The 17,688-nt window shown below is 38.3% G+C and overlaps 1 protein-coding gene across 5 annotated transcripts in view; it reads left to right on the plus strand.

The window, feature by feature from the left end:
* LOC135205521 (serine/arginine repetitive matrix protein 1-like) overlaps positions 1-14,638 on the plus strand; it is a 152,036-nt gene extending 137,398 nt beyond the window's left edge. For all 5 annotated transcript variants that reach the window (XM_064236264.1, XM_064236266.1, XM_064236265.1 and 2 more), the window contains one exon: positions 11,492-14,638. In XM_064236264.1, coding sequence (XP_064092334.1) covers positions 11,492-12,941 — 1,450 coding nt within the window. In that variant the 3' untranslated portion in view covers positions 12,942-14,638. The remainder of the gene's footprint in view (positions 1-11,491) is intronic.
* Positions 14,639-17,688: the final 3,050 nt, after the last annotated feature.

Here is a 17,688-nt window from a genome sequence, read left to right on the forward strand (position 1 = left end):
TGTGAGGTTATCATATAGAAAATATTACAGCTCATGTAGGGTTGGGTTGTAAAGCAGTGAGTAGGAAGTTTTAAGCTAAAACTAATTATAAATCTCATTTAGTAAATGTTTTGACTTGGGGTATGAAGATTAGAAAGTGATAAAACAACCAAACATTTAATTAACAGCACAATAAAGGTAAGTACTGTATGATAACCTATGGAAATTTGCCATCTAAGGCAATTTTTGAAGAATAGAAGCTTTGAAGGGTAATGATGATTTTTGTCCATGGGAGAAATGAAAGCTGTGTTTAAATTAGGAAGGGCTTTTGAAACATTGGTAACAAATAAATGAAATTAGCATTTCTTCCAACACGTATACTACCCAATGCTTTCATTTGTGATGTATTCCTTGTGCATTACTATGCTTAGTTGTTTTAGATTCGTCTTTACGAAAACAAAATCCCTACCCTACCTGGAACCCCCTAGGTTGACCCAAGCTACAATCCATTTGTCCTTCTCAGCTGTGCTCATGTATGGACGTGCTGTTAGACTTGTTGCGGTCATGTAGTTGTCTCTTATTTTGTGCGTTTAGTGGGATTCATATCCTTTTCTTGATACTTAGGAGATACATATAAATATTTTTTATTGTATGAAGAATTGATTTCGTCAATTCAGTAGCGTTTTTAGTGTTACAAGGTGCCCCCATGTGAGTGAGTGAACATGAGATCAAGTTGTAGATGTATACTAGTCGCAATGAGTTATGCTTTTAACACAAAAATAGTGCTTAGTTTTAAGTCAGTTTGTTTAGTGAAACAAATTCAATAACATTCTACAGTTGTTAGTGTCATTCTGCGAGATTTACTTTTGTTATTCTCGGAGAAATATCTTGTGCAATAATCATGTGATCGGGGTCTCGTGCCTTTGTTCCCCCAAGCATGAGAGTGTTAGAGAACCAGAGAACCTTTTCTTTCTACCATTGTCATTGGAAGAGAAAGGAAACCTATCCTAGTTTTCTTTTCATATTTAAGAGTGTCTTTAGGGAAAAACTACTGTTTTAGGACCTAGGCGTTTGAGCCCTAGTGATACATTCCTGTAAGTACCTAGAGTTTCCATCCTTCATGTGACCATGGAAGAGAATGGGAAGACGGAGATACGTCAGTGCCTGGGCAAAGACAAGCCTTGCAGAAAATTCTTGCTGACTCTGGACGTCACTCCTCGTTCTGTGTTTTTCCTGCAGGGGTAAGTATGTTCCTGGGAATCCACCTGCTGAGGGTGCTGATTATGGCAGTCTCCCCAATGGGAAAAATACAAAAGTAAATTGAGGAAGAAGCACTCTTAGTCTCTAGAGAACCATCCCTTTTATATTCTTTCTCCCACCCTGTCACTGCCGATACAATGGCCATCTCCACTACCTGTGACACCAGGTAGGAATATTTTTCCTTGCTTTCCCTTTGACCCTAAGAAGAAACCAGATTGTATGTTGTCATTCCTGTGGCAGTCCTTGAGAGGGAATTTCATGATGGCAATGACATAGGCCCAAGAGAACAGAGGGCAAGCGAGAGGGACATCGGATCAGACTCCCCCTATAGCCCATCCCAGCCTGTCATGGAGCATACAAAGAAGAACAGAAGAGCTGTTCAAACAGCTGAAGGAGACTGAGATCTACCTCTAAAAGCAGCAGACCTTTGCCACAGACATTCTCCAGCGTTTAGGAAGCGACAATGGCCTGATCTGTCCTCCAAGACAAGGAACCTCTCTAGATGGAGTGGATCGCATTCCTTGACCATGTTGGAAAGTAGTCACTGGAAACACGGAAGGACTGTCAGTTGCAGTACTCATCCAGAGAGACTTCTTGCTCACATTCCAGAAGTGCGATATGGAAAGCTGCCTTCTCGAAGTATGAGTGGGTCGGTGACAGCTGTCAGTCCTCCCGTCAGAGGTTCTGACACCTTCCAGGACTTTTCGCTCACAGTCCAAAAGCAACCCACAGACCAGTACCTCCTCAGGAGATGATTGGAAAGGGGAAGAACGTCACCCATCCTGTCACTGGACACCAAAAAGGTGGACCAATGGAAAGTTGGATGTATGTACCTTTTCGGCTACCGGAGACATCGTGGGAACCGTCCTATACATGGGGTAACCTCAGCAGACTAGATTCCCATTCTCCCCTTTACTCAGGATGACGTACAACCGGATGGGACAATGTGCAACCAGACAGGATACCAGACATCGTGACACATGCTTCTCAGCCTATCCATGGCGATGGGGACCGAATGGCCACCCAACGGAGTGGAAGGGAGTCCGGGAGAGACCTGGCCTATCAAGTCAGCTAGATCTGACGGACTTTGAAAAGGAGGTGGACCTCTCCTGACAGGATCTACCAAAGGAAAAGTGTAGTTTTGCCAACTTCATCCTTGCCTGACAATGATCTCAACTTCTTCATGAAACAAATAGCGGAGAGTAGCACCCCATAGACAAAACTAACCATCCGACTGCCTTGGTCTCCATTGATTGGGACCATAGTAAAGGAGTTGGACAACCTAATGGCAGGGGTGGAAGGTTTCCTAGTCTCCTCCAGGTCCCAAAAATTACTACCCCCTCCACTTCCTCGGCAAGCTGAACAATACCATGTCCTGGAAAAGTCCATCTCCCCAGGAATGTGAATGCAGCGGTTTGCAGATTGTTGGGCAACACCTTGGACAGGAGCGCCACTTGATTTACCTTCCTACTAGAGGGACTCCCCCAAGGAAAGAGTCCTACAATGGGAAATTGGTGGGTATAAGGGGAGGAGATTTCATCGTTTTGATGGATCTTCAAGACACTTACTTCCACACACCAATACATCCCTCTTCCAGGAAGTTTCTATGGTCCAATTCAGGGCTTCCTGCTTTGGGCGCATCCAACTATGCAGGTACGTACTTGGATGACTAGGTTGTTCTCGCACCATCTACAGAACAAGTCCGGAAGACTGGAACATAGTGTTGAAGTTGTGCAGGTGCCTTGGGATACTGATCAACCCCACAAAGTTGGACCTGGTTCCAACATGAAGGATTAGATACTTAAGCATGATAATAGACACAATGAGGGCGAGAGCTGACCCTGTGCAATAGAGAGTATCCAAGTTCCTGAAAATATCTGACCTGTTCCTGTCCAACCCTCACCAACCAAAGAAGAAATTGCAAGTCCTGATTAGTCACCTGGCAGCCTTGGGAAAATTAGTACCAAGGAGCAGGACCTGTATCTGTTCCTTACAGTGAAACTTGAAGGAAAAGGAAAAAGGATGAAGATCAGTAAGGGTCTGATAAGTGTGACAGAGAGAATCGTACATACAAGATTTGCAGTGGTGGATAAACCCAGAAAACCATCTGTAGGGAGTGCAGTTAACCCTTTAACGCCAAAGGGGTATAATAAAAATCGTCTCCCGTATGCCTAGGGGATCTCAGAGTGAGCGCCGAAGCGGAAAAATATATTTTTTTAAAAATCATAGCGCACTTAGTTTTCAAGATTAAGAGTTCATTTTTGGCTCCTTTTTTGGCATTGCCTGAAGTTTATTATGCAACCATCAAAAATGAAAAAAATATAATTATCATATATAAATAATGCGATATATGTTAGCGCAAAAACAAAATTTCATATATAATTGTATTCAAATGGCGCTGTGAGCAAAATGGTTAAAGCTAACGAGTTAATTTTTTTTCGTTGTATTGTACTCTAAATTGCAAACATTTTGGTATATAATATATTGTAAAACGATCAAAGCAACATAGAGAAAATATTATCACAAAATGATGCATGAATTTGTAACTCGCGGACATAAAAAAAATGTTTTTTTCAAAAATTCACCATAAATCTAAATATTGTTCTAGAGACTTCCAATTTGTTTCAAAATGAAGATAATGATTGAATATTACTATACTGTAAGAGTTTTAGCTTACAATTGCAGTTTTCGACCATTTCGGAAGAGTTAAAGTTGACCAAATGTCGAATTATTTTTATATATTTTTTATATGCAAATATTTAAAAAATGAGAAAAGCTACAACCTTCAATTATTTATTGTTGTATTCTACATGACATTGCAATAATTTTCATATATAAAACTCTATGAAACGCCTAATATGAAGCGGAGCAAATATTACGAGAATGCGACTTACGCATTTCGGAGATTTGCGGCGGAGAATCCGCGTGTGGAGGGAAGGAAAGTTTTTTTTTTTAATTCACCATAAATCTAAATATTGTGCTAGAGACTTCGAATTTGTTTCAAAATGAAGATAAATGACTGAATATTACTAGACTATAAAAGTTTTAGCTTACAATTGCGTTTTCCGACCATTTCGGTAGAGTCAATGTTGACCGAACGTGGTTTTTTTTTCTATTTATCGTGATTTATATGCAAATATTTCAAAGATGAGAAAAGCTACAACCTTCAATTATTTTTGTTGTATTCTACATAAAATTGCGCACATTTACATATATAAAACTTTATGTAACGGCTAATTGAAAATGGTGCAAACATTACGACAATCGGACAAAAAAATTTCAGATTTTTTTCGGAAGAGTTACCGTGAGAATGCAAGGAAAATTTTTATTTTTTTTTCATAAATTCACCTTAAATCAAAATATTGTGCTAGAGACTTCCAATTTGTTACAAAATGAAGGTAAATGATTGAATATTATTAGAATATAAGAGTTTTAGCTTACAATTGCGTTTTTCGACCATTTCGGTAGAGTCAAAGTTGACCGAAGGTTGAAATTTTGGCACTTATCATTATTTATATGAATATGTTTCAAAACTGATAAAAGCTACAACCATGGGTTGTTTTTAGTTGTGTTGTGCATGAAATTGCACATATTTCCATATATAAAACTTTATGTAACGCCTAATTTAAGATGGTGCAAACATTACGACAATCGCACAAAAAAATTTGATTTTTTCGGAAGTTACCACGCGGACGTAAGGAAAAAGTTTTTTTTCATAAATTCACCATAAATCGAAATATTGTGCTAGAGACTTCCAATTTGTTGCAAAATAAAGGTAAATGATTGAATATTACTAGAATGTAAGAGTTTTAGCGTACATTGCGTTTTTCGACCATTTTGGTAGGGTCAAAGTTGACCGAAGGTTGAAAATTTGGCACTTATCGTTATTTATATGAAAATATTTCAAAATTGATAAAAGTTACAATCATGAGTATTATTTGTTGTATTCTACATGAAATTGCGCACATTTTCATATATAATACTCCATGTAACGGCCAATTTAAAATGGTGCAAAAATTATGTCAAAGTGATGAAATAATTTCTGAGATGTGTCACTGATACTTTTTAGTGCGATAAGAAAGAAATTCGCGCTTGCGTGCCTGCGTAATGATTGTAAACAAAACAACACCTTGATCCATGAGCTCCCAGCATCCCCCAAGGCGTGTGATTCAAAAGTTTTCGCCTGGTAGGCCTATAAGTATTTTTCAGCGAATTTAAAAAGAAAACTTTTTTTATCGACATACCATATGTCCAATTGGCACCCGACAGACAATTTTTGTCAACGTTTAATATGTCCAATCGGCGTTAAAGGGTTAAGTCAGTCAGCCCTGGAAATACTGGTATTCTCATATGCATCGTAAAGGGCTGGGGCAACCACCTCAGAGGCATGTGCATTTCAGGGAAGTGGGGTGAACGGCAACAACATGATCGTGAGCGCCTCAGTGGTGTGGTCGGTATGGCGTTGGCATACCACCTCGGTGGCCGCGAGTTCGATTCCCGGGCATTCCATTGATGGGTGTGAGATGTGTATTTCTGGTGATAGAAGTTCACTCTCGACGGGGTTCGGAAGTCACATAAAGCCGTTGGTCTCGTTGCTGAATAACCACTGGTTCCATGCAATGTAAAAATGCCTACAAACAAACAACATGATCACATCGTTTCAGAGATGTGAGCAATCTGGCTGGCACTCCAACACTTTTAGAACCTCCAAGGGAAGACCACAGTTGTCATGAGCAACAATACCTCATTAGTCACATGTAAACAAGCAGGGAGGAATAATCTGCATCCTGTATCGCCTAGTCATGGAACTGCACAAATGATCAGAGACCAAGGGACTAATACATACTGACAGCCAGGTATATTCCAGGGAAAAAGAACGTTGTGACACTAAGCAGGACAGACCAGATAGTGGGAATGGAATGGTCATTACAGCAGGGTGTAGTGGATAGGTTATTCAAGCTGTGGGAGGGCCCCTTGTTGGACCTGTTTGCAACAGCAAAAATTGCAAGTTGCCCATGTATTGTTCCCTGGTTCCTGACGAAAGGGTCGTCTTGCAAGATGTCTTCCAGTCCCCATGGGACAACCTGGACATATGTCTTCCCCCATTCAACCAGTTGCAGAAATTCATCAACAGGTTGTTCGTGTACCAGAGACCGAGGATGGCACTGGTGGCACCAAAGTGACCACAAGCAGAGTGGAATGCAGATTTTCTCCAACTTCTAGTAGACATTCCAAGATAGTTGCCCTCAATCCCCAATTTATTGAAACAAGAACACAGAGGCCTGGTACATCGACACTCCAGCTTCATGGATGGAGGCTATCCAGCAACTGCTTAGAAAGAAGGTTTTTCAAAAGAAGTTGTGGCAGTCATTAACAGTCCTCTTAAGCCATCTCCCTGAGTCTGCATCAGGGAAGGATTTGGCAGAATTCAGTCTGTTCTTGAGACACAAGCAACATTTTTCCATTTCAGATCAAGAGGCATAAACGTGGCTGTCATTGGGATTGTCAGACTTAGTAAAAATCTTCAAGAAGAGTTGCCCACCCAGAGACTTGAAACCAGCAGAGTGGAATGTCACCAAGCTCCTGGTTTCACTGAGAAAGGCCCCCCTATGAACTGATCAGAATGGCATCAGACTGGGACTTCACCCTAAGTCTGTGTTCCTGTTGGTATTAGTATCAGTGAAGAGGGAGGATGAAATTCATACCCTCTCACGATATAATTCACATCTGTTGATGGACATTAATGGGTTTATAGTGGACTGTTGCTTTATTGTTCATCAGGATTTGTGGAGTCTAGTTGGCTGCAAATTTTTGTGTGGAATGTAAATCCCCAAAAATTACAGAAAATACACTAATTTGCATTTTTTTTTTTATAAAGCAATGATTACTAATTACTTTATTTTCATGTTATGTTTTTGACAAAAATTTTTTATGACAAAAAATTATTCTCTAATTTTCAAATATTAATATTTAGGTACAGTACTTAACAATGCTTGCAAATTCCCCTGTTTCCCCTGTCTGCTGTAAAAAGAAAATGGGATGGCTTGAATACTTTATGAGACAAATGGCTGTGCCTGAATATATGGGGAACTTGATTAGTTTTCACATGTAGTTGTAAGCCATATATTTTTAAGGGTAATGTTGTAAGATGACTTTGAAATGATATTGAAGTGTTTTAGGATAATAGTAAAGCATATCTAAAGTACAGCAGTCCCCGGCTATCAGCGATCTGGTTATATGGCACTTGTCTATTACTGATTTTTGACGTCAAAATGTGCTGAATTCGGTTATTGGCGACGATACATAACCAATTGAGGCGCATTAACAGGTTATCAGCGCCAAAATCTGGTTAGCAGTGCCTATAAGCACTGAAAATCACAGATTTTCGGTTATCAGCAGTTTTTGCTTATCATTAAGCTGTCGGAACAGAACCCCCACCAATAAGCAGGGACTGCCTGTATTCGCTAATTATTTTCTTTTTGGTATTTATGTGACTAAATATGAATTACTTTATCATAAACATAAAAATTTGAAACTAAGACTCCAAGAAATTCATGTTGCATATGAACGAGTATGTGCATACTTAATGTTAAAAAAAATTTTCTTTGCTTGATTAACTGTACTGTTTTTATTACAAGTTTAGTTGAGTAAGTATGATTAACACACACACAAACACAACAATACACAATAAATAAGTGTTGTAGGATGATAGTTTGATGTTTAAACTATGAAAATAGGTTGTCGTAAGTGTTTTTAAGGGACATTTGAAATTAACGCAGATTTCCACTTTTTGCGGGTGGTTGTGGTCCCTAACCCCTACAAGTACTGTGGGATTGACTGTACCTTTCTGCTGGGGGTTGTAGCAAAGACTCAGAACCCCTCCACACATGACCCAAGGTTCGACAGTTTTTGTTCCCTCACTTAAGGATTTTGTAGGGAATTAACAGGACGAAGTGCTGCATCCAGTTAGTTCTTTTGAAACCCTACCTAAAATGGACAGCCCCCCACAGTCCAGCCTGCCTATGGTTGTTCATAGGTACAGGCCGAGAAAAGAGGAAGATATCAAAGAACACTATCTTGTGATTGAGAGAGGTAATAGGGAGAGCATATCATTCAGAAGGAAATGAGGACCTCGCCTCAGCCAGGGTCAAGACATAAAACAGTACGTAGAGGAATAGGTCTGTCAGTAGTGTTAAAAAAGAAAAACTTCAGTAGGACGGGTCCTTTGTGCCAGGGTTTAGAAGTGGCAGACGACCTTCACATCTATCTACCTGACGGATGTAACACACAAGTCCTTAGGTACGTTCACCTTGGGTCTGATATTGGCAGCACAAAAAATTGCCTTAAGGCATAGAGCTCTGTCGAGAGAGAGAGAATCTTCTCCGTCTGGTTTTCATATCTAAAATGAATAGTATTCACAAACTGGCTCCTTACAGGTCTGGGAGGTATGAGGAACAAGGCACTTCACATTTACAGGAGAGAAAAGCTTCCCACCTGTAGGTGAGGCTCCATACTATGAAAGTGTGAGGTAGTATAATGTTGGAACAAATACCAAACAAAAAAGAAAATTTTGCTTTGCCTAACATATGTAGGTAAAGTTACCCTCCTCTTACCACCCCCGCAACCAGATATCTCACTACTTCTGGGAGGCTGGTGCAGGGTGGTGCACAGACCAGTTCATACAGTGGACAAATACTAGAGGGCAGTTTGGTTCAACTTAGGAGGTTCCAGGTAGCATTAAGATTTTGTTTTTATAAAGATGATGCAGAAGGAATACTCCATACATTATTATATGACTAGTTAATATTTTTCAGGAATATATAGATAGTAGTATATTTAATTTTCAAACTGAGAATATGCTTGATTGTAAAAAAATCTCTATATTAGAAGTATTTTATTGAACAACAGCGACATCGGCTTTGAAGAGTTTCACATTATTGTTGGAAGTGAGTAATTGTAGGAGGTACTGCATTAAACTTTCTGGAGCATAAAATCCTAAATTGGAATCACCCAGTATTTTGGGTAAAGGAAGCATGCAAATATTTATAGTATAGTACCTAGGATCATAGAGTAATATATTTTCAGGCTAAGACTTCTGAGTTACATCTTTCATTTCACTGTAGGGAAAATTGACCCCAGTTAAGTCTGTTTGTTAAGTAGGCATTAAAGCTGAGGAAAACCTGTATGCTTGCATATAGTCCTTACAGTTTTCCAATTTCTGTTTTGTCCAAGGTGGCAATCATAAGATTACTGGACTAGGAATGTGCAAAAAAGGATTGTTTTCACTTTTGAGAATGTGAAAATATTTATTTCCTAATGTTGAAAATTCTCTGACCTGAGAAGTGCACCCCTATTTAGAATACCAAAATTTAAAAGAAAAATGCATGGAGGTACTGTGGCTTTGAAAATTTTTCAGTTTATTTGCTTTAAAAATATTTTTTCAAGTTGATTGATTTGAATATTTAAGCTTTTTTGAAGTTGACATAGCAAACTGAAAAACTTTTCATCAGAAATCTTCTTGGCCAGTCATCGCAGTGCAAGCAGGTGGATGTGGCTACAGCTGGTGCAGTATTTTAAGATTTTGAGAGTGTTGGATGCAGACTTGTATAACAATTGTTTGTTTAATCCCAGATAAAGGAAAACTAAACAACTGAAAGTATTACGTATTGGCATTCCATGTAGAACACAATGAAACTAGAATGAAGATTAAAATACACACACTACTGATATTACAAATAAGAAAAAGAATTTTAGTACATATATAAAACATGAAAATATTTTGCCCAATTTTATGTTAAATTTTGTAAATGTGCAGTGATCATGACACAAATAAGTTTTGATTGCGATAAGATTTAACAATAAACCCCTGCCTATTTGCAGTTCTGGATTCATGCACTCACCTATTTGCGGATTTTTCTATGAAACATATACCTATTCATTATTTGTGGAAAATTTGCCTATTCGCGGTGTTTTCATATTTTCATGACTAAATGCATTTTTATGATAAAACTTTAAAGTACTCAAGCATTTTTAGAGGGTTTTTATTTGGGGGAGGGGGGAGTGTTTGAACTATCAAGTGGACAGTTATAAGTATTTCTAGAAGTGTCCAAGTTTTCACAGATATTAGCTATTCATGGGTGGTTTTGGTACACATCCCCCCACAAATACCGTGGGTCGACTGTACCTTTGTTTGAGGAGAGTGAAAGTACCAATAGTACTGATATATAGTAAAACATTCAAGTTACTGTTTATCTGTAGACTCATCTACTGGACTTTACTAATAAGGGAATTTATTTGTGTGACTGCAAATTTTAAAAAGTTTTTTTATGATGCTCTAGTTTATTATTATTGACAAGATAAATAAATTGAATTTAGGGGTCATATACAGGAATTCAGATTACTGTCTAGCAAAGATAACCATCCTTGTTAGGATGGGTCTATGAAAAAATGTCGTTGACGTAGTAAATTATTGTACTTTATAAGTATTCATATGAACCTTCTATCAATTTTAATGAATTTAATAGTTTATATTGGGTCATCCAGAGGTGTTTCAATTGTAACTAAGGAATCAAGTTTCACAAAACTAGAATTATTGTTCAGCAATTGAAGTTTTTTTGAAAATATTCTTGAATATTGTAAGTACAGTAGACCCTCTGTATTTGTGGGGGAAGGTAACCTCCCCTCCGCGCGAATAGCTAGAATTCGCGAATGCTCAAAATATCTCAGAAAATGTAAAACTGCCTATTATGATAATTTAAAAAAAGGTTGCTAGAAAAATCCACGAATATCCGAGTTCACGAATCATGTCTGTAAATAGCAAGGGTCGACTGTAGTTAAAATTTCAAGTAATCGTTGGTTGGGTAAGAAGTCTTTCTGATTAGATATTGGCTTAATTAAGACAACTTTTGCTCTTGAAAGTGCATAGATAACATTGATAGGATATATTAGTATATCTAGGTAGAGCAAGGCTTTTTAGGCACAGCTTTTTTTCCTTCATATAGCTAATTGTTGATACTGTATATATGAATTTTAAATAAACAGTCATACCATAATTTTTCAGTCAGTGGTAATGAACATATAGAAAGTTTGAAAATAAAATGGTGAGATATATGTGAGTTTTTTGCTACTTAACCTGCATTATGTCAAGAAAACAAGTAAACATCCAGAGTTGCATAGTAAATCCGAAGTCAACTTATATCAAATGTTATAGTTTGTATTTCATATTCAAATTCTCAATATTTTTTTCCTTTAGGACACGAAGCCGTTCGCCACACTCAGCTAGGATATCTCCACGTCGATCTCCAGTTAGAACTGGCCAGAGATCACCTAGGGCTTCACCAAGACAGTCACCAAAACCAGTGTCCAGGAATAAAAGGCATCATAGTTCACGTTCACCCAGTCGATCACGTGGTCGGAAACGTTCATATTCTAGTAGTTATTCAAGGTCATCGTCAAGCAGCAGTGGTTCTTCTTACTCTAGAAGTTACTCTTCTTATTCCCGTTCATCATCAGGTTCTTCATCATCATCCTTTTCCAGCACATCATCAAGCTCTTCAGGATCTAGACGTAGGCGTTCGTATTCTCCTCCTCGCCGAAGGAGGTCGTACTCTAGTTCACCTCACCGAGGAAGAGTTAACAGAAGGCAGCCATCTCCTCAGCAAGTCAGGATTAAACAGATATCACATCAGGAGACAACTAAAAAGCTAGTGACTAAAACTGTTAGTAATATAATTAAAACAAAAACTAGAGCAATTCCAAAACTGCCAAAGTTGAAAAATAAAATAAAAATAAAAGATGGTGAACGTCCTGTGGCAGTTCCTGTTTCCGTTCGGAGGAAAGCTCCACGTTCTCCTGCTCCATTGCCTACAAATACCTTTTATGATGGAGCATCTGTAGGGCAGGTTGTAGAAGAACCAACAGACTTCAGAGGTCCAGAAACGCCACCAAGACCAGTTCCTGAGGGTCGGCATTTGCTGGATCCACATCATTATAAAGTAGTTCCACCAGATCATCCTGATTATCACCAGCCGCCTCCACCACCTAGAGAATCTCCAAGATCTGAAGGAGAGGATACAGATTCAGATAGCTCAACAGAGGATGACGATGGCCCACGACGTATGACACTGTCTGAGAGGTTTGGTAAACTTGCCCAACTGAGCTCACAGCGTCAAGAATATGAAGGGGTGAGAATGAAGATAGTACGTGAGGGTGGCCAAGACAAGAAGGTGTATTTGGAAGGTGGAAGATTACAGTCAAGGTCACCATCTCCAAGCAGTAGAAGCCGGTCAAATCATCCAGCTCATGAACGTTGGCTTCAGGAACATCAAACAGAATATAGGGAGTACCAAGAGCGCTACGGAGAGATAAGGCAGTGGGACCCCCACAGAGACTTACCAAGGGAACTTCCACAAAATTGGGATGATGTACATGTCCGATATCGATATTATAAGGAATCAGGCTACTTTGGTGACAGATCAATTACTTTGGATGATTACCTGAAGTGGGAACAGTGGTGGTATCGTTACAGAGACTGGCTAGAAAAATATGGTGGCACTCAAGATGTCGAAGAACGAGACTGGCAGTATCGTGGTTCAAACTATGAGTATGAGAGTCGTGGCAGTGGAAACTCTGTCTCTCAAGGAAGATGGGTGAGAAGAGAAGCATCAAGGGAAGCAGATGATAGGAAAAGAAGACGTTACTAATCAATTTTAATTTAGTGGGAGGGTAAAAAGATAGGTCTATCTCTTCTAAAATTAAAGAAAGATTATAAATAATTTTTTTCTTTATTGTTGTGACTAAGCATCCACTAGACTGGCAAGACAGTAACAACTGAATATAATTTTCAGTACTTTTTACTAGTAGCAATTTCTCAAAATTGTAGCATGTTACATTTTTTTAAATTTCAGTTTCAGGTTTGCATTCCCAAAAAATTTTGTCATTACATTTGAAGAGAGTATTGCAGTTACAAAATTACAAGTGTTGTATATTTCCCATTCATAAATTGCACTTACTGTAGATACAAACAGGAATCTTTTAAATTAATGTATGAAATGGCATGAGAAAATTTTAAGCAGAATATTTAAAAAAAAAATGCAATTAATATTAATTTGAATATTGAAAGTATAGGAATTAAGCAATAATTAAAGCAGCTATTTTATTTATTTATTTTTTTTTCCTTCCCTTATGTCTGAGATAGACAAGGGGACTAAGTTGTCTGTTTTGTTGGCTTAAACATTGAATAATTGATAAATTACTAGCTAGTTGTGAAGACAACCAGCAACCCTTAAATACTGTACTGCTTGTACTGTTCAGATGGCAAGGCTTCCAGCTTCTTTACGCAGTGTTCTTTCAAAAGATAATGTGTCTGGATTTTATGCGGAGTAATTTTTGTACTCATTTTTCAGCTCTTGCACAGTGATCTTGCTATTAAGTTTTCATCGTTGGGGCTTTTTTTTTTTAAGTCAGTTTGCATTGCATTCATTGACAAGATGGTTCTAAATCAGTTTGAGGGTTACATTTAAATTATATATAATGACACTACTGTGCTGATGATAACATTTTAACTTAGGTTTAAGTTGCACCATCAGTTACATGGTACTGTATTTCGTATTGTAGAATAGTTATAACTTGTGAAATGTCATCAAGTACCTGGAGTAATGTGAATATTCTCTAATATGGGAATGTTTTGTATTTTGTAATTCCATCTTATCCCAGCTTGACTTTGGGATGGGCATTTGGAGATTAAACTTCGTGTGGTATGTAGGAAAAGGAATTGTGTAGAATTTGTTCACTAACATATTTATATCATTTTCATTACATATTGATATATATTTCTTTTCATCATAAAGTGCATTTTTCTTTAATCATTTGGAAGCATAATCACATCTCTATTATATTGAGTATGTTTTTTGTATTTGTATGTTGGTATTCCTCTGTACACTTTATTTGGTTCAAGGCATTCTATTCGATCTATCCTTTGGTAATGAGACAAACTCTACAAAGGTTGGAAATTTTAAGTATGTAATGCTGAAGACAGATTTTAGATATATTTTATAGTCGAATGAATAGTATATTAACTATCATATCAGTTTGTGAACGACTTTTATTTGTTGTTTTTAGGCAAGAATACTTTTATTCATACGTGTTCAGTAGAGCATATTAAGAGGCAAGGTTTTGGATAACTTTTTTCTTGTTAAAGCTTTTCAGTCATGCTCAGACCACCTTTTTTGTGATTCTAACATCTTTTTGAAATAGAATTTTATATTACATTAAGCTTCAGCCTTTTTGTTGTAAGTTTTGTCAGACTTTCGAGGTGACATGGCCAGAGATGGTTTATGTCTGAGTAAAATGTTATGATGTTTATTGTACAATATATTTGAAATAAATACTTATAGAAATGCTTCATCTCTTATTTCACAGATACTTGAATATAGTTTTATTCTTACATGAAATTGCTTAACATTTGTAACAGATTTTCTAACTATTCATTTATTCCAGAACAGCTTTTGGATTGTTTGTGAGTTTGTCTCTTCCATGTAGCTTTAGCATTGATTGCAGGACTATTGGAATATACTGAATACCTCATGGTATGTCAGCTGTGTGACCTGAAGGAGGTGGCACCACAAAGAAATACCAGGCACTTGATCAGTAAAGCCTCTTATCCAAAAGAATTGATGAAACATTAACTTTTGGACAAATATCTGATATTTCCAAATTATCCCCTATTCAGCTATTTAGTTGAGGTAAGCATGTGTATGCATATTGACATTAATATATTCTATTTGAGATGAGCCTTACCTACTGTTAAAGTTAGCTTATATCTCTGTGCCGACAGGTGAGTCAGCATTCAAACAAAGATAGAATGGTTACCTGGTTGACTAGTACACCTGTCCTCCACAAGGTATTTCAAATGTTTTAGCTCTTGTCAGAATTCTACTTAATGCCATAGTGTATAGGTACTTATTTTTCCTAGGATGCCTCCACTGGAATGATTACTGTGTTAGCAGGATGTTGATTTTTAGGAGATACAGTTTACGCTGGTAGCAGTGGTATAAAGTGTGATCTTGAGAATAGATGTGAGGAAGTATGGATATTAAAGGACCTTCTGCTTAAGTTAGTTAGTATAGAAAGAGAAGGGGAGCAGATAGATTGCATAAGCAATTGCAGTACTTGACAAGATATTAGGCCGCTTGCATCAAGCATCCTAATGTTTTGTTGAATTTTGAAGGAACAGAAAAATTATGAAGAAATTTCATCAGTCCATTAGTCGGTTTACAACGCATAGAGAAAGGGAACTTGGACACTGACAATGAGAGAGTGCTCAGTCACTTGTTTGGAGGTTTAATAAATGGCTGTATATATTCTTTGGTCAGCACTCCCACCTCAATTTTTGCCCACTACATATCACTTTATTGCCCCCTGTGACCTGTGACCTTAATATGGGCAAAGACAGTGATTTGAGTTGACAGATAATAGCAGAGATATGTCATTGAAGCAATCTTGCCTTAAAGCAAAGCAGATATTGGACGCTGATTTGCCAGATTTAAGAGGTGGAAAGCATGAGATTCCGTCTCAGAAAAAACACCATGGTATGCCTAAGAAGACCTCTGATTGAAGTTTGACTGTATGGAGTGATAATGGTAGTTACATTTGACAACGTCTTCAAGGGTTGTGTGAGAGAGCGAGAGAGTAAGTGAAAGTGTTGTTGGGTTGAGAGTTGAAAGGTTTATGTATGTTTGATATGTCGTGTTTGGTGTTGCTGTATGATAGTAAGTGTGTATGTGTTTTCTGAGCAAGCGATTGAGAGAGAGAGAGAGAAAGATTATAATTGGTGGATGGATAATAAGGAGGGGTTTGATGGCGGGCGCAAGCGTATGAGTAGTTGTCTGTTGGAGCAGTCGCGTGTTATGGAGAGTTGAGAGTCAAAAAAGGCGGTCTTTTGGAAGAGAGTATTGATGGTCAGTTGTATTGTGGTTTCCTGGAGTTGTTATTGGTATTGTGTGTTGGAAAGTTGTGCTGGTACTTGAAGGTTGTTGTCATATCTTGGTGTTGGTTGTGAGTGGTTGTATGTGGACTTGTAAGGTTGTTGTTTTCGTGTTCGTCTGCACAGTGATTTGTTCTGTTGTTGAGTTATTGTATGGTTGTAGTACTCAGTTTTTTGTGTTGTGATTCTCGGCGGTGGTTGTGTCTCGACGACCATATCCAGCAGACAGCACAGCTTCCCCTGAAGTCAGTCATTGATGGTGAGTATGAGAGTGAAATTTCTGTATGTAGCCTATCTATCGGTGAACCAATTGTTCTGTCGGTAAAAAGTAACATAAAGGGGAAAGTGTGGCTGAGGGTCTTTTTGAGAGTTGGTATAATTAACGTAACTGTGGGGAGCTTTGCTTGCTTTGTTGCTTTGCTTGTGTTCTTAATTACTTTTTAATCGACGCTTGAAAACAGTCAGACTTCGGTCAGAGGTCTTCGTAGGCATGCCAGGGTGCTTTTTCTGATGGAATCTCATGGTTGCCACCTTTGTTAAATCTGGCAACTTAGCATTGAACTGAATGCCTCCTCCCATGCAGCTGATCCGATATATGCTTTGCTTTAAGGGCAGATTGCTTCAATGACATATCTCTGCTATTATCTGTTGACTCAAATCACCGTCTTGGCCCACATTAAGGTCACAGGGGGCAATAAAGTGATATGCAGTAGGCAAAAATTGTGGTGGGAGCACTAACCAAAAAATATATGCAGGCTCTTATTAAATCTCCAAACATGTGACAGTGCTCTCCCCTTGTCAGTGTCCAAACTCCATCCTTTTCTCTACGTGATGTAAGCAGCCTAATGGACTGACAAAATTTCTTCCCAACTTTTCTGTTCCTTCAAAATTCGACAAGATATTAGGCCGCTTGATGCAAAGTGGCCTAATATCTTGTCAAATACTGTCTGTAGTTAGGTCAGGTTGTCAACCAGTCATTTCTCCCCTTCTCCAGTTCCTTCATCTGTAGTTGTCTATACTCAGTCAAGGCTTTTCCTTTGCTAATGCTTTAGATAGTACTGAGGCTTCCTCTTTAGCTCTGCCTTCCGCTCCCATTTCGGTTCAGGAAAAACATATTGAGAATTTAGAACAGGATGTTAACCTATTTTGGTCAATAAAAGGTTTGTCTGAACTGGTTAGGGAACCAGTCTGGGTTCCCCCATATTGTGCGATTATTTTTGCATTCCCTTATAAGAGGTAGGGTGTCAGTGCCCTTATCTGCCTAGGACTGTCTTGCAACAGTTGGAGGAGTCTGCTGCCAGGGAACCGGGTAAGTTCTCGGGGGCAATGTGGTTCTGTGCCCTCCATTTTTCACACTCGTAATCTCGTATAACAGGTTAGCCAAATGATCATTTTGGTAAACAATCAGTGCTTCGAATGCAACTTCTGCTGTCATTGGTACCTAGTATGAGGTTGTTAGCACTGAT

The sequence above is a fragment of the Macrobrachium nipponense genome, chromosome 24, assembly GCF_015104395.2.
Source record: "Macrobrachium nipponense isolate FS-2020 chromosome 24, ASM1510439v2, whole genome shotgun sequence".
NCBI lineage: Eukaryota > Metazoa > Arthropoda > Malacostraca > Decapoda > Palaemonidae > Macrobrachium > Macrobrachium nipponense.